Source organism: Leptosomus discolor, chromosome Z (genome assembly GCF_034619465.1).
Source record: "Leptosomus discolor isolate bLepDis1 chromosome Z, bLepDis1.hap2, whole genome shotgun sequence".
Classification (NCBI taxonomy): domain Eukaryota; kingdom Metazoa; phylum Chordata; class Aves; order Leptosomiformes; family Leptosomidae; genus Leptosomus; species Leptosomus discolor.
In genome coordinates, this window is record NC_141419.1 from 52,244,619 (window position 1) to 52,268,411 (window position 23,793).

The 23,793-nt window shown below is 44.8% G+C and overlaps 1 protein-coding gene across 1 annotated transcript in view; it reads right to left on the minus strand.

The window, feature by feature from the left end:
• Window positions 1-19,665: 19,665 nt before the first annotated feature.
• Window positions 19,666-23,793, minus strand: part of SHB (SH2 domain containing adaptor protein B) — a 78,600-nt gene continuing 74,472 nt past the window's right edge. The window contains exon 6 of the mRNA XM_086479966.1: window positions 19,666-19,849. Within this exon, the coding sequence (XP_086336092.1) occupies window positions 19,666-19,849 (184 nt within the window). The remainder of the gene's footprint in view (window positions 19,850-23,793) is intronic.

Sequence of the window (23,793 nt, forward strand, 5' to 3'; positions counted from 1 at the left end):
TTGGATAATCCTATTAAGCCAAACATGCTTAATGAAATTTGATTATTCTTCCTATTCATAGTGCTCACTTTGCCAATATGGCAAAAACTGCGGCAAAACTGATGACCTACCATTCTGATAACTGGATGGTTCTGGCTCTGCAACACAAGTGCCTATAAAAGTCTGCTACCACAGTGGGCAGGTACTTGTCTTGCTCAATATGTATCTCAATAAAAAGATTTAACTTCTACCTTTTTACACAACCATTATTCTGTACATAATAAGTGTAATGTGGTTAATTCCTTGGTAGAAAGACCAATCAAATTTCATCAATTTACACATGCATTCTTTCTAACTACTCTTGAACTTGAAAGAGCTATTGTAAATATTTCTACTATGCTTGAAGCTATCTGGAGTGCTATTGTAAAATTTTTAAAAGATTTACAATCTGAAATTGACTCACTTTATATAATATTAAATTTCTAATTATAACTGCAACCTTGTGGCCAGTTCTCATTCTACAAAGGATCCTTAAAAGAACGTGCCCCCATTGCGTCAGGTAGTGTTTGGTGACACACACCACAGGGTGACATGCCCAACCAGAAGCCTCAGGATTGGGAAATGTTACTTCCTGGGCCAGGAAGTGTTGTGACTCTTTTCTTCTAAGCAGAAGTGGAAATGTGAGGTGGGTGGGGGTTCTGGCGCCAAAGTTCAGGGGTGCCTGTTGGGATCCAAGCCCTGAATCCACAGCTCATCCAGGGTTTGATTCTAGGTGAGCCACACCTTTGGAAGGCCTGACTTCCTCTGCCGGGCTCCAAAGCAGCTGAAAAGTGGACCAGGTCAAGGAGGACTGCCACACCTGTTGGCTTACAGCATGCCTCTGTGGTAGTGCTGGCCTGCACAGGCCCAAGTGGCAAAGCCCTTGAGAGAACAGGGAGTGGAGACAGAAATCTACAGAGGCAGGGCTGAGATCTTAGCTTCAGGGCAGGACCTGGCTGAGAGCCCTAACCTGTGCCCATGCTTCCCTCAAAGGCACTGGGAAGAGGCAGCTTCAGGTTGCCTGAGTGGAAGCTTCTTAACTTTTCAAGAAAGAGATGGTCAGAAGCTGATTCAGGCAGGTAATGCACTCCACAGCGCTCTCACATACAGCTGCTGGCTGTGAAGTGAAGGGCATCAGGACCTGGAAAAAGAAAATCTGCTGCTCTGCTCTGCAACCTGACAGCTGCTCCAAGAGGCAGCTCTGCTGCCTGACCAGGTTTACACTTTGTCTCATTGGAGCAGGAACAAAGACTGTAATCCAGTGCTCTCCTCCAGAGTTGTTGGCAGCCAGACTGACATGGAGTGGCAAGCAGAGAACCAGATCCCATCCCTTCTGCAATCTCTGCTCCTTTGCAAAAATGGCCCAGGGACAGAAAGGTTCTGGAGCAAGCACTTCCCTAATGAAGGCAGCTCTAGGCCCATTAGGAAGACAGAGGAACAAAGCCTCAGGACTGGGACAGGCAGGTCCCAGTGGGTTGCTGCCCTGCTGAGTCCTGGGGAGGAAAGCACAGTGGAGAGTGGCCAGTGATGCCAAATACCAGCTGTGTAGGGCCAAGGAAGGAGGTTCCAATGCCTCCTCTGCTTTGCAGCAAGGGAAGGGTTTGGATGAGTGTCAGCCTGGAGTGGTAGAGGGCAGGTCTTTTCCCTTATACTGCAGCAGTAGGCTGGAGAGAGATGGGACTCAAACTGCGAGTGGGAGACATTGGACTCACAGATGAGCATGGTGGATGTATTGGGTCTGGCTAGGACGGAGTTGACTTTCCCTATAGCAGCCATTACAGAGCTGTGCTTTGTATTTGTAGCCAGAATGGTGTTGATAACACATTAGTGTTTTGGTTATTGCTGAACAGGGCTTGCACAACATCAAAGCTGTCTATTCAAAACCTGCCCAAAGGCCAGTAGGCTGGGGGTAGGAAAGAGTTTGGGAGGGGACGCAGCCAAGACAGCTGACACAAACTAACCAAAGGGATATTGTACAGTGTATAAGCCATTGTGCTTACCCATAAAATAAATGCTAAGGGCGGGGAGAGGGATTTGTTATTAAGGGATTTGTCTTCTGAAGCAACCACTACAAGTACTAAGGACTTACTTCCCAAGAAGTGGTTGGGCATCACCTGCTGATGAGAAATAGAGAATAAATCTTTTTGCTTTGCTTTGCTGCCTTGCACAGCCTTTGTTGTTTTTCATCAAACTGCCTTTATCTTGATCCATGAGCTTTTTCAACTTATTTTCTCCCGCATCCTGTTGAGGAGGCAAAGTCAGACAACTGCTTAATAGGCATCTGGTAGTCAGCCAAGGTCGATCCACCACAGTCCATTTTGGTGCCCAACATGTGGCTTGACACAGCAGGAGTTCTGAATTCAGCATGCTATAGCTATAGCAATTATTAGTTGGCAGGCTCCTGTGTCTATGGACTTTCCTTGCTGCACTGATTACCTCTTTTACTGAGCTTGGGAACATGTTAATACAAACAATGGCCATGTGCTTGACCATGGCACTGATGCACTTACTATGCTAGGGGAGCTATGTTGTGAAGAGGATGAGAGGATGCACATCCCTCTTCTCATCTGAGACTGATGTGGGAGGTTTTATTGCATAGGCTGCTAAGGTCCTTGTTCACCCTTATACGAGCTGTTTAATACTACTGACTAACATTGTTGACTTATTGTCGGGTTTGTGGCAAAAACATCCCATTGTGGCCAGTTTGGATTTTTGGTGTAGCCATCATGAATACAGAGAAGATTAAACAGCTGTCTAGCTTGCCCGGCCTCTTGAAAGATCCCTTTGTTGTGGGCTTATTGTGGTGCTGATTGCTACTGTGACAGTGCACCAGCAGCAATACTGCACCAATTGAGACTCCCTTGTTCCCATCCATGAGCTGATTCACCCATTGGAGAGCCAAGGAGTGATCAGCAAGACTCAGTCATCTTTTAAATGTCCGTGGAAGTTAACAGTGGACTATTGTGGCCTGAGCAAAGTCACGCAACTGCTGAGTACTGCTGTACTTGGTGTGCTAGAGCTCCAATACAAGCTGGAGTCAAAGACAGAGAAGTAGTATGCTACAACTGATGTTGCCAATGTGTTTTTCTCAATTCCTTTGGCAGCAGAGTACATTAGTTTGCTTTCCTGTGAAGGAGTGTTCAATGCACCTGAAATTGTCTGCCCCAGGGGTGGAAGCACAGTCCTATGATTTGTCATGAACTAATCCAAGCTGCACTGGAACAAGGTGATCCCCCTGAACATCTAACATACATCAATAACATCATTATGTGGGGCAACAAGCCAGTGCTAGATGGGCTGCAGGGTCTAGGAGTGAGAGTCTGGGATTTGATGTCTAAGGAACTGAGTAGCTGGGGCTGCTCAATTGTCTACACGGGCTACTCTAGTGGCTGGTGAAAAAGCCAAGACACCTGGGTTCTTTTGGTGTTGAGAAAATAGTTGGGGCTAGCAATTATAGCAGAGCAGGTGTAGTGAGCAGCAGGGCACCTAGTGCTCATCTCCCCAGCCTCTCCTTTCATGAGATGGCAATCTCCTCCCAGTCAACTGTGCTGATGGTTCAGGGTTATGTTTGCTTCCCCAGTGTTGCAAGTAGTTTTACATAACATCCTGTCACTCAGCTCAACCTGGAGCCTCAAATGGCCTTGCTGAGCTCAGCCCCATGAGGGAGCTATGTCCCCAAGACAAAGAGATTCTGTGTGGGGTGATACCCCAGTATATCAGCCCTAGAGACCTAGAATGGGTCTGGGGGAAAATCTCCTTTACCTCTTCCTGCACTCTCTGCCCAGGGGGTGTATCTACACAGCCCTCAGTTGTGCCATATAAGAGACATAGGGGCAAGGAACATGAGGATTTAGGGCTGCAGGGGACAGGGCAGGGAGACATAAGAACAGGGAAACAAGGGTTGCTGCCTGTGGGAGGGGAACTACATCTGGAGGAGTTTCCCCATGCTCAGCCCCTATATCAAACAGGGCCCCACAGAGGGCCAAATTGGGGCAAGTTCAGTCCTCACAAGGTCAGGAAAGACTGGATTCTCTCCAGCCCTTCTCCCTGCAGCCCAGCAGTGTCCTCACCCATCCCAGCTTGGAAAGTGCCAGCAGTTCTGGGCAGAGCATGCAGTCCCACCCACTTCAGCCTCTCCAGAGTCCTGGGGTCTGCACTGGCTCACCGGCCCCATCAACACTAAATGGGCTGGGAGTGGCCACACCATGCCAGGCTGATCTGGAGAAGATTAAATAAATTAAAAGACAACATTTTAATTCTCACATCAAAACATATACTTTTTTAATTTTCCAAAACTGAAACCAAATTATTTGGCATTTAGATATGAGCTTTTCCAGTCAGTGGCAAAAGGAGGAGGAATGGGAAATTAAGATAAAGGAAGGAAGAGAAAAATGCAGCTGAAGAGACAAATGCAAAAACTGAAATGACCACAAGCAGGCTAAACAGAGTTTCTGTTTTCTTTGTTAATGTTGTTGAAATAACCAAAATGCTAGGATTCAGTAACAAGAAAACTCAATATGAAGAAAAAACTCCAATATGATGAATATTAAGTTAACATTAAGCTTAAATAAATTAAAAAAAAATCGCAATAGTCCCCAGTATAATTGCTCTGGGTTTGGTTAATGCGTCGTTTCTTTAAAAGCAGGAAAACTTGAACCAGCTTTCCTCAACCACTGCATGGCACAGGGCTGTCAACTGAAGAAATGCAAACCGTGAAGGAAGGACACACACACGAGCAGCCAGAGGCTCCACGTTGAAAAAACACGGCAGCTCCACAGCTTTGGTGATCCCAGAATGATGTCACAACGTGCGTTTTCAGGAAGGCTTTGGGCTTTACAGAATGTCGACAAAATGAATGTAACTAGAGTTGCATCTAAGAACTCCACGAACCAGTTAGCAGCATGTCTGATGGTGCAGGGAAGAACTCTGTCCTGCAGCCGAGATGGTGAAGTTGAACTGGATCCAGCTCTAGAATTACAAGTTACAGCACAGTAGATTTTGTGAGTGTGGATGGACTCAAACCACCAAAAACAGAAAAACAGCTGGCAGGAGAAAAAGGAAAAAAAAATAATGGAGAACTGCTGGACTAGGTAAATGGCAGGGCAGTTTGAATGCCTCCTTCCTGCTCAGCAGAGCGTGCTCACTGCAATCCAGGTTTCCCAGAGTATGTTAAAACTTGTGACATGTTAAAACTTACTTTCCTGCTCCCACAGTTGCCTTTTTTTAGATGAGATTTACTGTTATCATGGCTGAGGGCAGCCCTGCTACCACACCAAGGCAAATGATTGCAGTGACCAAGACAGAGAACAAGCCTGTCATTTTTCTTGCTCTGTCACACCCCTCTTTCTTCCACCTCTGCTACAGCAGTACCTGATGTGTGTCACATGTCACACTGCTGTGACAAGCAGCACACTCAGGTGCCTTCTAATTCACTGTCTTGACTCTGTTTCCTTCAGTTTCTTTTTGCATCTCTGACTCTGGTCCTGATTTCATTGACACCCCCCCCCCCCCGAGTTCAAGCAAGCATAATAAACATAGACTGTGCCAACTACGCAGAATTATTGCTTTCTCACTGCACAAAAATGGTAAGAATTAAGAACCAGTGCAATGAGGAGGGCTACAGTGCTTCTGCAGAAATCTCTGTTCATGCACAAAGAGCACCCTGTTGAATATAGATGGAAGGTAGGGCATTGCAAGGAATTAACAATGAGATTTTCTGTCAAAAGTACTTCCTTTCTCTTGCGGCTAGATTAACTCTTCCAATGCTGCCAGGAAGAAAGTGAGGGAAGCACCATGCCAAAATTCAAATGTTTCGGATTTAGAGCAAGACATACAACCTCTTTGTCGTGTTGTCAGGGAACACATCCTTCTATACAGCAAAATGCCAAATTTGGACCAGATTTTTTGGGGAGGCTCAATGTGGGATAAAGTTCTTCCTTCCCTCCTTGTCAAAAGCAAGAATGTCAGCCTGTGTTTCTGGTTTCATTGTGGGAAGCAAAGCTTAAATAAAACTTTACATTCACCCCAAATTGCTTTCTCAAACAGGTTCAGATTTAGTGCAAAATATTTAATTCTGCAACTGAACTGTAAATTTAGCTTTACATAACTATTTGTTTAATCCCATGTAAACAGGTTGTAATGCTTTTACCCAAAGCTTGCTGTTGATTTGTTTAAGAACTGCTTAGCTGTTCTATCATCCAGTGTGCTGTTGTGGCTCCTCCAGAATACCACATATACTTGTCTTGGTATACTGGTACTCATTTAGAAAAATATTATTTATTGCCTTGGCCTTGTTCATAAATAAGTATATAAGGAGGTGAATTTTTTTAATTCAAGAATCTTGTCATGGAATGCTTCAGAGTACAAAGCCTGAACATTCAGTAAAACAGTGGTGATGTTCAGCCAGCTACAATGAATAGTATTTGCATGGCTCTCGTCATTCTGTAGTGATTAGCAGGAGCTGCCTAAGTAGTCTTAACTACAGCTGAAGCCAAGAGGAATTGGCTTCCGAACTTGGTAATTACAGGGAAGTCTGCAGCAGAAAAGGTGAACAATCAACACCTGTCCCACACAATAACATAGCAGTATAGTGCATTTTGGTCTTATGTCAATATTCAGATCAAAGATTCAGATGATCATTTCAGTCTATGGGTCTTCCACAGACAGGAAACAGTAAGGGGAAGTCTAGGACAGAGAGACTACTTGCATAAAGAAATATTGTATTATTGAGCCTAGACACATTTGGAATACAATTTCATTTGAAAAATGTTAATCTAGACAGTACCAAAGTTTTCTCTCAGCGGAGAATATTCTCAGTTACACCACTAGAAGATGTAAGGGTATTCTGGAATTGTACCAGAATCACAGTCCTGCCCTGTTCTCAGTGTTTGGGATGTGGTCTCAAATTCAGATGGGAGCAGGTGGGGGTAGGCAGAAGACAGAAGCTACTTCATTTTCCACCCATAATTATTCATGCAATTTTTTATTTCATCTTCTTAGGCTGTGGATACTTTTTCAGACATTCTATACATCCTGTTCATCAACAAGAATGAAGAAAATGAGAAATTTGTATGGAGTTAGTTTAAGAACCAAATATCTGGGAATTAACATAAAGAAACAAAGATGTCTGTATGTATTGGGTTTACATGACAAAATTGGCGGCAGGGGGTGGGCTACAGAGTCTGGCTTCTGTAAGAAGCTTCCCAATGCTAGTTGGCTCCAAGACGGACTTCCTGCTGGCCAAAGCTGAGACAATCAGCAACAGTGGTAGCGCCTCTGTGATAAGAAGGTGGAAAATCTTTTGCACAACAGCAGCTCAGAGAAAGCAGTGAGAGAAACAACTCTGCAGACACCAACGTCAGTGAAGAAGGAGGGAGAGGAGGTGCTCCAGACGTCAGAGCAAAGATTAGCCTGCAGCCTGTGCATTGTCATCGATATTAAAGAAATGTAAAATGTGATTGAAGCAACTGGAAAACTGCTAAGAGTCCTTTGTATGGTCCTGATCCAATTTTGGTGAAACAGTAACTAGACATGATTTAAGACTAGATTCAGGAACTATTAGACAATGTGGCTCTGGCAGTCCTAAGCACTTTTTCATGGTTTGCTGGCCAAACCACAATCCATCACCCTTTCTGACAAAATTAGAGAAGTAGACAAAAGGTAATTCTGGCAAGGGGAGATCGCAACCACCAACTCATTGATCACCTACCCAAATTATACCACCTACTCAAAAAGGACAATAGAAGAAGAAGACAGAGACTGCGCGCTAATTTGCATCAGAAGTGAGGAAGAAGAACCAATCATTTAAGGGAATAATGATGAACAGGTATTAGTTAAGTGTATAAATGTGGGAAACTCTAAGGCCAGGTGTCCTGTCTTGGGACAGACACCCATTGATGCACATCAATGAAATGAAATGAACCTTCACTCTGTGTGTGTATTGGTGTTTTGCACACCAGGTACCAGACCCTGCTGTGGGACAACATATGGAGGTCCATGGTGGGGCAGATATCCACCCTGCAGCCTACGGAAGACCCCATGCCGGAACAGGTGGGTGTGCCCAAAGAAGGCCATGACTCTGTGGGAAGCCCACACTGGAGCAGCCTCCTGGAAGGACCTGGGAGCACGTGGAGAGAGGAGCCTGTGCTGGAGCAGGTTTTCTGGCAGGAGTTGTGACCCCATGGATGACCCATGCTGGAGCATTCTGTTCCTGAAGTGCTGCACCCCATGAGGAGAACCATGCCGGAGCAGTTCATGAAGAACTGCAGCCTGTGGGAAGGACTCATGTTGGAGAAGTTCACAGAGAACTGCCTCCCATGGATGGGACCCCACACTGGGCCAGTGGAAGAACATGAGGAGAAAGGATTGGCAGAGACAACATGTGACGAATTGATCACAACCTCTGTTCCCCATCCCCCTGCACTGCTGGGGAGGAAGTAGAGAAAACTGTGAGTGAAGTTGAGCCCAGAAGAAGGGAAGGGTGGAGACAGGTTTTTTTACGATTGTTCTTATTTCTCATTATCCTACTCTGACTTAGATTGTCAATAACTTAAATTAATTTCCCTGAGTTGAGTCTGGTTTGCCCATAACAGTAATTGCTGACTGATCTTACTGTCTTTATCTTGACCCATGACCTTTTCCTTGTATTTTCTCCCCCTGTGCCGTTGAGCAGTGGGAGTGACAGAGTGGCTTGGTGAGCATCTGGCAGCTAGCCAAGGTCAACCCTCCACATCATATCAGTAAATGGAAATATATCTTATAACATAAATTCCCAAACAAAAGTCAGGATGAAGTGAATTATTTGTGAGTCAACTAAATACCACGAAAGAATGCCCACGTATTTAAAGAATAGGGGAACAAAAAGAAAAGCTTGCTCCACATTGCATCTTTGCTACTATTCTACCTTGTTAGCTATACATTTTACTTTTCATTTGTCATGCAACAGGTCTGGAGAAGTCCTAACTAACCCATGCAGGTATTACTATACATACTTCAAAGTTTGGTTCATACCACACTGCACAGGCAGTAGAGATTCGGAACCTGAACTTACATAAGTCTATGAGACCTGATGAGATGCATCACAGAGTCCTAAGAGAATTGGCTGATGCAGTTGCCAAGCCACTCTCCATGATATTTGAAAAGTCATGGCAGTCAGATGAAGTCCCGGGTGACTGGAAGAAGGGAAACGTTACACCCATTTTTAAAAATGGTAGAAAGGAGGACCCTGGGAACTACCGACCTGTCAGCCTTACCTCTGTGCCTGGGAAGATCATGGAACAGAGCCTCCTACAAGATATGCTAGGGCACCTGTTGGACAGGGAGGTGATTTGGGACAGCCAGCATGGTCCTGCCTGACCAACCTAGTGGCCTTCTATGATGGAGTGACTACATCAGTGGACAAGGGAAGAGCTATGGATGTTGTCTTTCTGGACTTCTGCAAGGCCTTTGACATGGTCCCCCCCTTATATCCTTATATCTAAGTTGAGAGATATGGGTTCAATGGGTGCACTGTTCAGTGGATAAAGAATTGGCTGGATGGTCACATCCTGAGGGTAATGGTCAATGGTTCGATGTCCAGATGGAGACGGATGACTAGTGGTGTCCCTCAGGGGTCCATGCTGGGACCAGTGTTGTTTAATATCTTCATCAATGATCTAGCCAGTGGGATCAAGTGCACCCTCAGCAAGTTTACAGATGACACCAAGCTGAGTGGTGCAGTCAACATGCCTGAGGGACAGGATGCCATCCAAAGGGACCTGGACAGGCTGGAGAGGTGGGCCCATGTGAGTCTCACGAGGTTCAACAAGGCCAAGTGCGAGGTTCTGCATCTGGGCCGGAGTAATCCTTGTAATCAATACAAGCTGGAAGAAGACATGTTAGAGAGCAGCCCCTGCGGAAAAAACTTGGGGATATTAGCAGCTGAAAAGCTGGAAATGAGCCACCAATGCAGAATTGCAGCCCAGAAGGCCAATCACATCCTGGGCTGCATCAAAAGAAGTGTGGCCAGCAGATCAAGAGAGGCGATTCTCCCCCTTTGCTCTGGTGAGAACCCATCTGGAGTACTGCATCCAGCTCTGGAGCCCTCAATATAAGAAGGACATGGACCTGTTGGAGCGGGTCCAGATGAGGGCCATGAAAATGATCAGGGGCCTGGAACACTTATCCTATGAGGACAGGCTGAGCGAGTTGGGGTTGTTCAGCCTGGAGAAGAGAAGACTCCAGGGAGACTTTATAGAGACCTTCCAGTACCTGAGGGGGGCCTACAGGAAAGCTGGGGAGGGACTGCTTACAAGGGCATGTAGTGATAGGACAAAGGGCAATGGTTTTAAACTACAAACAGGTAGATTTAGATCGGATATTAGGAAGAAGTTCTTTGCCATAAGTGTAGTAAAGCACTGGAACAGTTTGCCCAGAGAGGTGGTGGAGGCCCCATCCCTGGACATATTAAAGATGAGGCTTGATGGGGCTCTGGGCAACCTGAGCTAGCTAAAGATGTCCCTGCTCACTGCAAAGGGGTTGGACTAGATGACCTTTGGAGGTCCCTTCCAGCCCAATACATTTTTTGATTCTATGATCCTAAGAGCTTCTCCCATATATTGATACTTGATGGAAAGGCTCCATAGCAAATTAATCTGGTCAAATTTGTATGTGTCAGGGCCCACTCCTGCCTTCCCATGTTGTGGTCCTCAAAGAATCACAAGACAACACAGGATAACAAAGGCATGAGCTAAGGCCATCAAAGATGGATCACTTCCTGACTAGAGGAAGGAGAGAAGGGGAAGTGGGGTTGCCTGGGGGTAACCTAAGACTAATTAGCATGGTAAAAATCACACCTCTAGGAGAAGACCCCACATGCCAATGTCAGGCTGCCTCCGTAAAATGACTGAGTGTGCAACTCCTTCTTAGCCACTAATCAGAGCATGGACGGAAGGGCATATAATATAATCGAAAGGTGACCAATGAATAAGTGTTGTGTAACTTTTTCTTTCTTGTAACCTGTAAAAAAGTCTGTAACCCCTCTGCATGTCCACTAGCTTTGTGAACTATTGCCTGGCACCCCTTTCCGTACAGAACTGCATTAAAGGTTAGAAGGTAGATCTCAATTCTGTGTGCTCATTGGCTCCTGCACACCAGGCATGAACTTAAACCCTGACTGAGGTACAACATTGTCACATGTTCCCACTCATCTCTTGGTCTCCTGCTGCAAGGGGAACCAGTTGTAACAACTTTCCTTGCTGAAAGCTCATCAGCAAAATAGTGATGAGTTTTTTGGTTGACTTGACTTCCTGAGGTTCGGGAAGGGTCAGCTCAGGCAAATGAGGTATGAGGGAGCAAAGAGCCACACATTGTCCCATTCTACCATGGAGCCACCTCCTGCTTTAAAAACTGCAATAGCAGAATGGAACTTTTGGCAACAGTATTCTTGCTGATGCAATCAAATAATGGAAAAATGGACTGTGTATAGTAGATACATACCCGAACACCCAAGAAAGGAAGAATTGCTGACTTTGTGTTTTCTTTGGATGTTGAGTTTATCTAAGCTAAACCACGGAATAAGAGCATGAAATCTTAACTCCAACCAAAAAGGTAGATATGGTCCAATCTTCAGTCATTTTGAACTGACTTTCATAAGAATATAACACTTCATATCATAAAAAGTTTGGATCTTATGTGTACTATTTCCTCCCTTAAAATGTTTCTTTGTTTATGTTACATACAGCTTGACTTAATATTTATATCAAGGGTTGTAAGAAGACACACTCAGGGTAGGATCATGATGACTGGAAAAATGTAAGCCTCACACTCACCTTCAAGAAGGCAAGGAGTGTGGTCTGGGAAACTACAGGCCAGTTAGTCTCATTTCAGTCTCCAGGAACCTTATGGAGCAAGGCTTCCTTGGAAACCACTCTATGATGAGAAGATTGGCTGACGAGAGAGGGGGAGAGCAGTGGATGTTGCACAGTTTAGCAAAGCCTTTGACATTGCCTCCCATAGAATCCTTGTAGCCTAATGGGTAAGGCAGGGATTGACAAGTGACCTGTAAGGTGGAAGGCAAACTAGCCGGACCACTGAGTGCAAAATGCTGTGATGTGTGGTACAAAGTCCAACTGGCATCTGGGCATGCCCTTATGGACTGATAAGTAGTCCATCACCTTTTAATGTCTTGATTAACAACTAGGGATGGGCATAGTGCCCTGGCAGCCAATTCACAGAAATTAACAAACTTGGGGGGGGAGCAGTAGGTGTGGAGGGAAGGGCTATTATTCAAGAGGGATATTGACAGGTTGGAGGAACGGGCCAAGTGTGAACAAAGGGAGATGTGAATTCATGCACACACAGGATTGAGGCCCTGTACCAGTAAAGACTTGGCACTGAATGGGTAGAAAGCAGCTTTGCAGAAAAGAACCAAGGAGTTCTGTGGGACACACAACTGTATACAAGACAGCAATACACACTTGGTGGCAATGAAGGCCAACTGCACCCTGGGATACCTTAGCAAGAGTATAGCTAGCAGGTTTATTCCAAAATAAATTTCCAGAATTAAGTGACTCTTCCTCTCTACTCGGCCCTTGTGACACCATATGTGAACATTGTGCCCATGAGGCTGATTGATTTGCCCTCATCAGCTCACTTCCCAGGTAATCTTACTCACAAACACCTTTGGGTGGTATTTGTTCTGTACACCTTCTCTCACCCTCTGGAGATTAGTGACATGCAGCGTTCTGTTCCCATAAGGAAGCTATGTAATATGCTCTCTTGTAATGAGTGTTGCTCCCTTGAACCTCCTGAGGTACGAAATGTCTTCCCTGGCATTGTAAATACTGTATCTCAATGATGTCTTTTACGCCTGCTTCGTCCCTGTGCAGCCCAGGGTGGTGCTTGCTGCCTTTGCAGGAGATGATGTGTCCTGTTTCACCCTATCCCAAGAACCACAGATGGCAGGAGATGTAACAGCAGTGCTTGCTGCCACTCAGAGATGGGAAAAACTCAATTGTTCAGGAGAGCTGTTCAGCTGCCCTGAGAATAGCCATCCAAGTGGGTGTTTGCTTCTCAGTTCAGCCAAGTGGGAGTCCCTTTTCTGGTACTCAAACCTGAGGTTCTTCTGCCTTGAGTTTGTCTCAGATGCTCTGTATTTTCATTTGCAGGAAGGGTGCTGCTGCCACCTGATGAGACCTTCAAGAAGAAGAGGACTCTGCTCGTCATAAAGTGTCTGACCTCAGATAGCTCCTCCTGAAAACTTCCAGGCAGCCATAACCTGCAGTAAAGGGTGACTGGGAGCAATGCTGATAGGAGCTCTGTGGTGGCCGGTCACAAGTGGTATTCCCCAGGGCTCAATATTTGGGCCAGTTCGGTTTAATATCTTTACCAATGAACTTGATGAGGGTATCGACTGCACCCTCAGTAAGTCTGCAGATGACACCTACTTGGGCAGGAATGTTGATCTGCTTGAGGGTAGAAAGGCTTTTCAGAGGTATCTATACATGCTGGATGGCCAAGGCCAACTATGAGATTCAATAAGGCGAAGTGCTGGGACCTGCACGTGTGTCATAACAACCCCTACAGGCTTGGGGAAGAGTGACTAGAGAGATGACTGGTGAAAGAGGACCTAGGGGTGTTGGTTTACAGCCAGCTAAATATGAGCCAGCTGTGTGCCCTGTTGGCCAGGAAGGCCAACAGCATCCTAACTAGTATCAGAAATAGTGTAGCCAGCAGGAGCAGGGAAGTGATTGTCCCCATGTACTCAGCACCGTTTAGTCTGCACCTTGAATACTGTGTTCAGTTTTGGGCCTATCACTACAAGAAAGATATTGAGGTGCTGGAGCGTGTCCAAAGAAGAGCAACGAACCTGGTGAAGGGTTTAGAGCACAAGTCTTACAAGGAATGGCTAAGGATTGTTTAGTCTGGAGAAAAGGAGGCTAAGGGGAGACCTTATCGCTATCTACAACTACCTGAAAGGAGGCTGCAGCAAGGCGGATGTTGGTCCTTTTTCCCAAGTTACAAGTGAAAGAATGAGAAGAAACAGCCTCAAGTTGCACCAGGAGTGGTTTGGACTGGATATCAGGAAAAATTTCTTCACCAAAATGGTTATCAAACATTGGACAGGCTGCCCAGGGAAGTGGTTGAGTCACTGGCCCTGGAAGTATTTAAAAGATATGTAGCCATGGCATTTGGGGACATAGCTTAGTGCTGGACTTGGCAGTGTTAGCTTAACGCTTGGACTTGATGATCTTAAAGGCCTGTTCCAACCTAGATGATGCTATGGTTCTATAAAAACAAGAATATTCTCCATGAAAACATAGAAACAAGAATATTCTCCATAAAACCAAGAATATTCTCCTTCGTTGATAAAAGCAAGACTAGGGAAAATGTGGATCCTCTCTGGAAGGAAATGGGAGACCTGGTTATCCAGGATATGGAGAAGGCTGAGGTACTCAACGACTTTTTTTACCTCAGTCTTCACTGGCAAGTGCTGCAGCCACACCACCCAAATCTCAGAAGGCAAAGGCAGGGGCTGGCAGAATGAAGAACCACCCACTGTAAGAGAAGATCAGGTTCACGACCATAAGGAACTGAAGGTGCACAAGTCCATGGGACCTGATGAGATGCAGCTCCGCATCCTGAGGGAACTGGCAGAAATGCCACATCAGCTTTGCTTATAGGTAGGCATTGAAGGTGCTGTGTGCCACTTGGGGCAATACCACGACCAAGGAAGGTTCTGAAAGTCTGGCATAGAATTCAACATTTTATTTTTCCTTTGCTACTACTGCAGGCATCAACATATAATTGTTACCTGTATCCAATGCGATGTCACTATAATATCAATCTCCAGACCAAGCTTAGAAAGAAAATTGAGCCCTGCAAATGTCCAATTAAGCTACTGTGTTTGTATCTTAGTACTGTCAGCAGCAATAAATTCAATCCAGGGACCCTGAAAGACACTGGAGAAAACATGGGCAATGTTTGGATTGATCTTGCCACTGAACTCACTACAAGGTCCAGAGCACTGAGGTCAACACAAGAACTCTGAATTGTGGGTACATGGTTCTCAGAGTAAGCTCAAGACCTCAGAGAGGCAATAACATTCTGCAGAAAATGGGATTGTACATGGTCATCCCTTGAAATCTATGAACATCCCCTTTCACAGAATGGTACAGGTTGAAAGGGACCTCTGGAGATCATCTAGCCCAACCCCCCTGCTAAAATAGGTTCACCAAGAGCAGGTTGCACAGGACTGCGTCCAGGCAGGCTTTGAGTATGTCCAGGGAAGGAGACTCCACAACCTCCCTGGGCAGCCTGTTCCAGTGCTCTGCCACCTTTAATGTAAAGAAGTTTTTCCTCATATTGAGGTGGAACTTCCTGTGCTCCAGTTTGTGCCCGTTGCCCCTTGTCCTGTCACTGGGCACCACTGAAAAGAGTCTGGCCCCATCCTCTTGACATCCACCCTTTAGATATTTATAAGTGGGTAAAGTCCTCTCAGTCTTCTCTTCTACAGGCTAAAGAGCCCCAGGTCTCTCAGCCTTTCTTCACAGGAGAGATGCTCCAGTCTCCTAATCATCTTAGTAGCCCTAAGATAGGGCTTCAGTAGGACTTCAGTAGGGCTTCAGTAGTACTTCTATTTGCTTCATTTCAGACCAACCACTTTGTTCAGCTGCTGCTATTTCCTTCCTTCCTGTCTTCTTCCCTTCTTACTGGAGACTCCAGCAAGAAGTAATAAAAGGAAGAAATTTGCAGTGGTTTATGTGGGATCATTGCTGATCATTTAAAAAAGAAAGGATGTATGGAAAATAGTTGACTCTCCACTGTTCATTCCTCCTCTGCTTGGTCAGACCAGGAGCGCAAACAGGACTGTTTCATTTCCGTTTTTTTCTCCTTGTCCAAGGAGCTAGTGCAGCAGTGTGTTGGGTGGGTTTTGTTTATTTCTTTAAACAAGTGTTAAGGCCTTGCTTGTTCTGCTCAGGCACCACCCTAGGTACAACCTGAGGACAGCATGAATAACTAACAGCAGCAGAGGACCAGCTGAGCACCCCAGAGTGTAGCTCAGCAGTGCAGCAGGGTGAATATGGAATCAGAGCCTGGGTGAAATATGGCATTTGCAGTCTCCACCAACATTGGCACATGGTGTTTGTGTTGACAGCTTGAGCCATGACAGCAAGAGGAAGGGCAAATCCTGGACCCTATTGGAACGGCAAGAAGCAGCACATAAATGTGTCATCCTCTGAGCAGCAACCAGTCTTCCTTAGAGTCCACTCAGGCCATGTTCTTTGAGATGCTGGAAAAGTGTATTTTGAACCTTTGCACATAAGAGAACCCTGTAGTTTGTGTTCTGGCTCTAAAGACAATCTCAGAGTCAGAGAGTAAACTATTATCAAGTACGGAACCCATGGTGATGACTGTACTTCCACAAACCTTAATTTTTCTAATTATAGAAGGAGCTGTGAGATGTAATCTTGGCCACTAAAACTCTCCTACACATCATACAGATGTTCACAGCTCTGGGGCTTTCATCAAGCTGTGAAATACTCAGCAATATAGAATCCTAATTAACACCTCTTATAAAGTCTGCAAAAGTGGTTCACCGGTGTTATGCTGTAAACAGCAATAACTAGATTCCTTGAGCACCTCAAGCAATTGGACAGCAATGTCATTCACACATGCACCTGTGTTGTTTTGCTGCAGCCATTGCAAAGGTGAGCATTGCAAAGAGAATTACTCAGGGCAGAACTGATCCATATGATTTTCCAGACTCCAAACCAGATTATAGCCTAATGATTACCTTCACTACGCAGTTAAGACACACAAACACAAGCTGTTCTGAAAGGCCGCTTCAACTACAAGCACTTCAAGACAATCTGAGTACACATTGACAATTGGAGGAAGAAAAGGGAGAGGTTTATAATTTTTTAAATAAACTTTTAATGAGCTATATAGACACGATCATTGCAAGATCTTCCACCTATATGCAATACTACACACTGCAACACACTGCATTTTCACTGTACATTAAAAACTCTAGGAGGAATATTCCTTCACTAGAAAAATAACATACAATCACTTAAATAAACAAAGATAACATTATAGTGCAAACAAAATCCTGGTTTTATGTATTCTGCAAATACTGAGTACTTTCTAAAAGTCTTATTAAAAAGTAATCAAAAAAACTTTCCCACAAACAACCAACAATTTCCAAGGTGATTTTCTGTTGCTGAACCAAGAAACCTGATCTGACCCTTGAAGCTGTAATAAACTGTGTACATAATGATTTGTATGATGCATATTGATCTGAGTTGTATGAAGCAAGGGATCCTAAGCCAAAACCTGCAAATGGCAATAAAGTGGCACCTGCTGGCTTCAGGTGACTTTTGATCAGGCCCATGACAAGAAAGACTCAGTACAACAGTTATCTTCATGAGCTAAAGACAACGTGCTCAAGGAAGCCTGGCAAGGCCTTGGTTAATGGTGCTGTTGGTTTCTACCAGTAATTGTTGTTAGAGAGAGCAGGGACTTACTTTTCTATTACAGAAGAAGAAGAAAAACAGGCCATAGAACAGCAACAATGCCAGATTCTCAAAAATGCACTTCAACATGCAGAAGAAGAAATATTACATATTTCTGTGCCAAGGGGCATGACGGAGTTGCCAGAGCCCACCACAGACAAAGACTCAGACAGCAGCAGTTGCAATTGGAGTCCTAATCTCTGTGAGCTCTGTCATCTTCATGAACTCCTACTCTGGTGAGAGAAGAATGTGCTAACTTAGAAGTGCCTGCATGCCTTTGCCAATCCAGTGATGTCAAAAAAACAGAGTTCTGCAAAGGCTTTAGGGAGATAAAAAGCACATGTAAGTCAGTACATGAAAAAGGGGACATTTGGTTTCACTTGGACCGGAATGTTGTCTCTTTGTACCCCACTGTGCCACCTTTCTCTCAGAATACCTAAGAATCTATTCCAATGCAGCTTCAAATTCTGAGTGAGACAGGGACAATTTGACGTGCTACTGCTGCTGCACAGAATGACACTGGGCTCCTCACATATGTGTGATCCACTCCTGTTCAAACTGTGTCGGATGTCATAGAAAGAACAAGACAGGCTTAAAAGGAAGAAGAACATTCACCACCAATCATATGGGACATCCTTGAGGTTCTTATCAGATTAGACAATACAATGAAGGACTGCTTTTACAGGTGGTAAGTGGTTTTTCCATTACAATTTTCAGATTTATGCTTCTTTCTAAGCATATGTAAAAGGGAACAGTAGGTAAGAAAGCTAAATTAAATAACACTCAATTTCACGGTCCTATTGCAGTCTGTAAAATACATAAACTGCATATAACCAATTTGCTACTACAACAGCTTATGGGTTAATGCACAACATTCTAGACATAGGTGGGAGATGGCACAAAATGAGGACTACCAGCTTATTGATTCCCCAGTTCCAATTTCTGCATGATTATACTTCTCCACTTACCACATTCAACGAGCATACAGAGCATGCAGAAAATATCTCTCAAGTGAATGGGTACTGAGTTGGCAGGACTAAGGTACAGAACAGCTTCTGCAGTGCTACGGGCTGACAGTGAGTGAAATACAGCAGTAGGCTACTGCTCATGGTGAAAAAGAACACTGGCCAGAAGGTATGTGTCAAGGGACCATGTTTTAAGAATGCCTTGGTATATCAGAAAAACAAATTCTACTCTGCTACATATAAAAGTTCTTATTTATACAGCTGCAAAAGCCATTTTATGGAAAGGCAGTGTACACACACTTGTTAGTCTGCTACATCAGTAGGACATCTGTTTGATCCAGATGAATAAGCAAGTGAAGATTTTGCCTACCAAAGCTTTATAAAAGCTTTTGACCACCCTCATGCATAAATACTAAACCACATATTAAAATGACTCATTCTCAACTACATGGTGTAACTGCCTCAAACAGAATTAGCTGACTGCATCTATGAATGAAACTTGCAAATGAAGACACTAACCCTTAAGAGATTATTGTACCAAAAAGGATAAAAAAGTATAACAAACATTCCCTATTCATAAATAATCGACCACAATTTGCTCTCACAAAATTATTTTAAGATTGTGTACCTAATAGGAGTTCAACATTTGACTGTCCCAAGAAACTGCATTAAAAACCCCAAACCCCACCAAGCTAAGTGACCAGAGCCACAGGGACTTGCCTGCTAAGCAGCTCCTTCTCAGGTCCACCAAGTACACCCTAGGGTCCCCCAGAGTCAGGTTACTTTTTCATATCGAGAAGTTTCTCAGGGTAGCAAGAGAATAAAAGTTTCATGCTTAAGTTGCTGGTGTTTTAGTGCTGAGAACTTCTTGACTCTTCTCAAAACACGGAGGAAGAACTTTCGTTGGGAAGTACTTTCATTCACAGAGAAGCTCTGGGAAGGTTATCTCTTCTCCTTGCACTAAAATAAGATTTCTTTCTCCTGTGTAGAAGCAGTTACGAGGCATGCTGCAGCATAGAAGTACCCTATATACAGTCCCATACACAACTCTGCAGAACACCCATGTTCCCAAGACTAAAGGCTGCTGCTCTCCATCAGAGACTCAAGTGCTGAATTCAGGCAATGAATTCTGTGCAACCCAGCTTACCTCTCACCTCCCATTCACAAGAAGGGGTGAGGCTAGGTTATTAGAGGGTCCGCACAGCCACAGGGTAGAGCAGTGCCAAGTGTTCTGCTCCTTTGATAGGCAGCTTTTTTGTGGTGTAGTAGTGGATGACTTCAGGAACACTGTTGAAGGGAGGGCTGTTCTGACCCAGGATGTATTTCTCTTTGGTTTTCGTCAGTTTCATGTGCATAAAACCTTGACTGCTCCTGCAAGAAAAGCAAAGCATTAGTTCATGCTGGTGCATAGGGAAGAGGGGAGTAGCACCATGACAGGCTGTCCTTCATGATGGAGGGGAATGGAGAACAAAATGCAAGTAGTTGTTGGGTGACAGGCCAAGACAGTGGCCAGACTCTGACAGAGAGTGACTGCTAGGTGCAAATCCCCGTGGACAATCCAACACAAAGGCAGTCTAAGCTACTATTTTGTTTTCACCACCTATGCTGTCTGGATCCAGCTGCAAGGCCATCTCACCCTGGAATTGATCCAGAGATGTGCCAGAGGATAACTCTTTCCTGTTGCCACCTTTCACTACAGCCAATCACTACTTCTGGACCAAAAAGTATCATCGTTTTTGGTCTGTCTGAGGCCTGAGGCTCTCTTCATAGACAAGTAGGCAGGCCATGAGCCTCACTCACATGGCAAGGCCTGCCCTGTCCTGTGGAGGCCTTAGGACAGACCACACCCATACCACGCTGGCAGCAACTGGCCAAAACATGGCTATGTGCAGAACCTGGTGGCTTCAGCTGGGAAAATTTCCTCAGATGAGCCTGTTCCCAAGATTAATGGCATAAAGATGTTCACCTGCACTGTACTGAGTAAAGGCTGCTATCTTGCAGCCTTTCTGCAGGCAGAAACTGGCCTGTGACTTCCACACCAGAAGCATGCAATTCCTAGATGACCCACCTGCCTGCACAGTACACTGCCTCTTTGAGGGAAGGGTCATGACTACACAGGGAGAAGTGGCACGCTAACTGCCTTGTCTGCTCCTGCAAAAGCAACACATCCACCATGATGCCACTCTTAACGGGTAGCACCCACACTACCATATAGTACAGTGGCTGGTAAAGCTGATACCATCTCTTCCCAGCAGTGACCCTTCAGTGTCTGCTGGTTATAGCATGTCATACAGGCTATTTTAAGTGTAAAGTTTAACCAGGACAAAATAAAAGCAAAGGACAGCTCCTAGACTTCAAGATGTTAAATGAGGCCTAGAGGGTTTTTACAGCTTGCTTGACGTCCCAGTCCCTAACTTTCTGGTTGCAAACCATTGTTTCTTCCAAGTGTGTCCAAGGACAAAGACAATAGTGTTAAAACTGGAGTTTGTCTATGCCAGCAAGGAAACCCAGTTTACAATGACACAGAAAGCTACAGCAGGAAAACAAATCATGCTATGTTAAAAGCAGCTTCTCTAAAATCTGCCATTCTCTAGTTAGCAGGTGCAGCATTTCCTCCAGAAGTGCATGTAGCACAATGAAGTTCATATCTTTCAGATGTGTTTAACAATTCTTTGATGAAGTGACCCTTTCTGGTGAGCTGAAACCACTGCAGGCACTGTAATTATAGCTCTACGTGCTTAAAATCTTTCTTTAAATATCAATGTCTTGGCAGAAAAAAAAATCTCTCAAATCATAATTGCTCTCTAAATTATTTCCTTTAAACAAGGGTGGCATCTTTAAATACTTTATTAAGATGACAGAAGTATTGTTCCCTTCCTTCAGCTCATTATGCATATGCTTTGCTATAAAATATCTTAAAAGTGTGCAGATAAATTAATGGAATCACAGGTGCATCCTAATTTCAGGAGAACTAGAGAACAATCTGCCAAGTGCACTTAATGCAGAAAGGGCAAGGACACATGCCCTTTTTAAAACAGAAAGAAAATATAATGTAAACAAACTGCTATGAGCCATTTGTTCATGACAGATAGCTCTTGCTTTCCCCACAAGAACCTATGTAGGTACTTAGGTTTGAGTAGTTGTCCTGGTTTGAGCTAACCTGGAACTAATTCTGTTCAGTGATTTTGATTTTCAGTTAAGTCTCTTCTAAGTATCTGCACTTTCTGAAATCAACAGCATGTTTTTCCAGACAGTGACTGCTTCTAGTAGTGATAGTGCTTGATGTTTATAGTTAATATCAAGGCAGAAAGGCCTTGATAGTATGCAGAAAGGCTCTTGCTCCTATAGCAACCAAAGTCACTGCTAAATCTTGTGCCCATGTTCAGGCCCAGGAAGTGAAAAGCTTCACAAGTATGTAAAAAGGTTGCACCTGCAGGGAGAAGCGAACAGGACAGGTGACCCAAAACTGAGCAACTAAGTATTCCATTGCATATAGATCATATGCAGCACAAATCTGAGGGATCACAAGGGTCAAGCCTTCTTCTTCAATGGCCAACATCTGAGGAGGACTCTGTCCATTCTTCTGTCTTTGATTCCAATCTGTGCATTCCTGAATCCAGTGCTTGAATCCAGCTCCTGCATCTGGCTCCTGTCTGCTGCTGAGTCCAGCATGGGACTTCCCCAGTGCCAGCCCTACAGTGTCAGCGGTGATGTATCATCATCAGGGAGCGTTCAGTTCTGTACTGGTTTTATATATAGAATCATAGAATCACAGAATTACAGAACAGTTTCGGTTGGAAGAGACCTTCAAGATCACAGAGTCCAACCTTTGTCCTATCTCTATCAACAACATTAAACCATGTCCCTACGTACTACCTCTACCTGTCTCTTAAACACCTCCAGGGATGGTGACTCCACCACCTCCATGGGCAGGCTGTTCCAATGCTTGACAACCCTTTCAGTAAAGAAATTCTTCCTAATATCCAGCCTGAACCTCCCCTGGTGCAGCTTAAGACCATTTCCCCTTGTTCTATCGCTTGTTACTAAGAAGAGACTGACCCCTGCCTCGCTACACTTTCCTTTCAGGTAGTTGTAGAGAGCCACAAGGTCTCCCCTCAGCCTTCTCTTCTCCAGGCTAAACAGCCACAGAACCCTCAGCCATTCCTCATATGAGACATACTCCAAATCCTTTACTAGCTTGGTAGCCCGTCTCTGTACCCTCTCCAGCACCTCAATGTCCTTCTGGTAGAGAGGGGCCCAAAACTGGACACAGTACTCGAGGTGCGGCCTCACCAAAGCCCAGTACAAGGGAATGATCACCTCCCTACTCCTGCTGACAACACTATTCCTGATACAGGCCAGGATGCCATTGGCCTTCTTGGCCACCTGAGCACACTGCTGGCTCATGTTCAGCCAGCTGTCAATCAGCTCTCCCAGGTCCCTCTCTGCCTGGCAGCTCTCCAGCCACTCCTCCTCAAACCTGTAGTGCTGCTGCGGGTTCCCGTGGCTGAAGTGCAGGACCCAGCACTTGGCTTTATTGGAACTCATGGAATTGGCCTTGGCCCAGCAATCCAGCCTATCTAGATCCCTATGTAGAGCTTCCCTACCCTCAAGCAGACGGGCATTTCCACCCAGCTTGGTGTCATCTGCAAACTTACTAAGGGTGCACTCCATCCCCTCATCCAAATCATTGATAAAGATGTTAAACAGGAGTGGCCCCAGTACTGAGCCCTGGGGGTTACCGCTTGTGCCGGGCTGCCAACTGGATTTAACTCCATTGACCACAACCCTCTGGACTCCGCCATCCAACCAGTTTTTCACCCAGCAAAGCGTATGCCCATCCAAGCCAAGAGCAGTCAATTTCTCTAGGAGAACGCTGTGGGAAACAGTGTCAAATGCCTTTCTAAAGTCAAGGTAGATGACATCCACAGCCTCTCCCTCATCCAACAAGCGGGTCACCCTGTATTTCATTATTTCCTTATTTTTATATTTTCTTTTATTGCTATTGTTTCATTAAAGCTGTTTTTTGTTTTCTTTTCCAACCTGGAACTCTCTCTCCCTTATTCACTCTCACTTCCCCTTCTGGGAGGTGAGAGGAATTAATAGAGAACATCTGTCATTCATTAATGGTCAGCCCAGCCTCAACCCATGACAGTAGTATATACTGATTGAGCTTAAAGTATATGATGCCTGTGGCTACCAGAATTCCAGAAATTAACTAGAAGCATCTCCTCTATATCATGACAGGTTAGCCTTTTATGAGGCCACACTGTGAAGATGAGTAAAAAAGAATGTGACCTAGAAGTCATGGATAG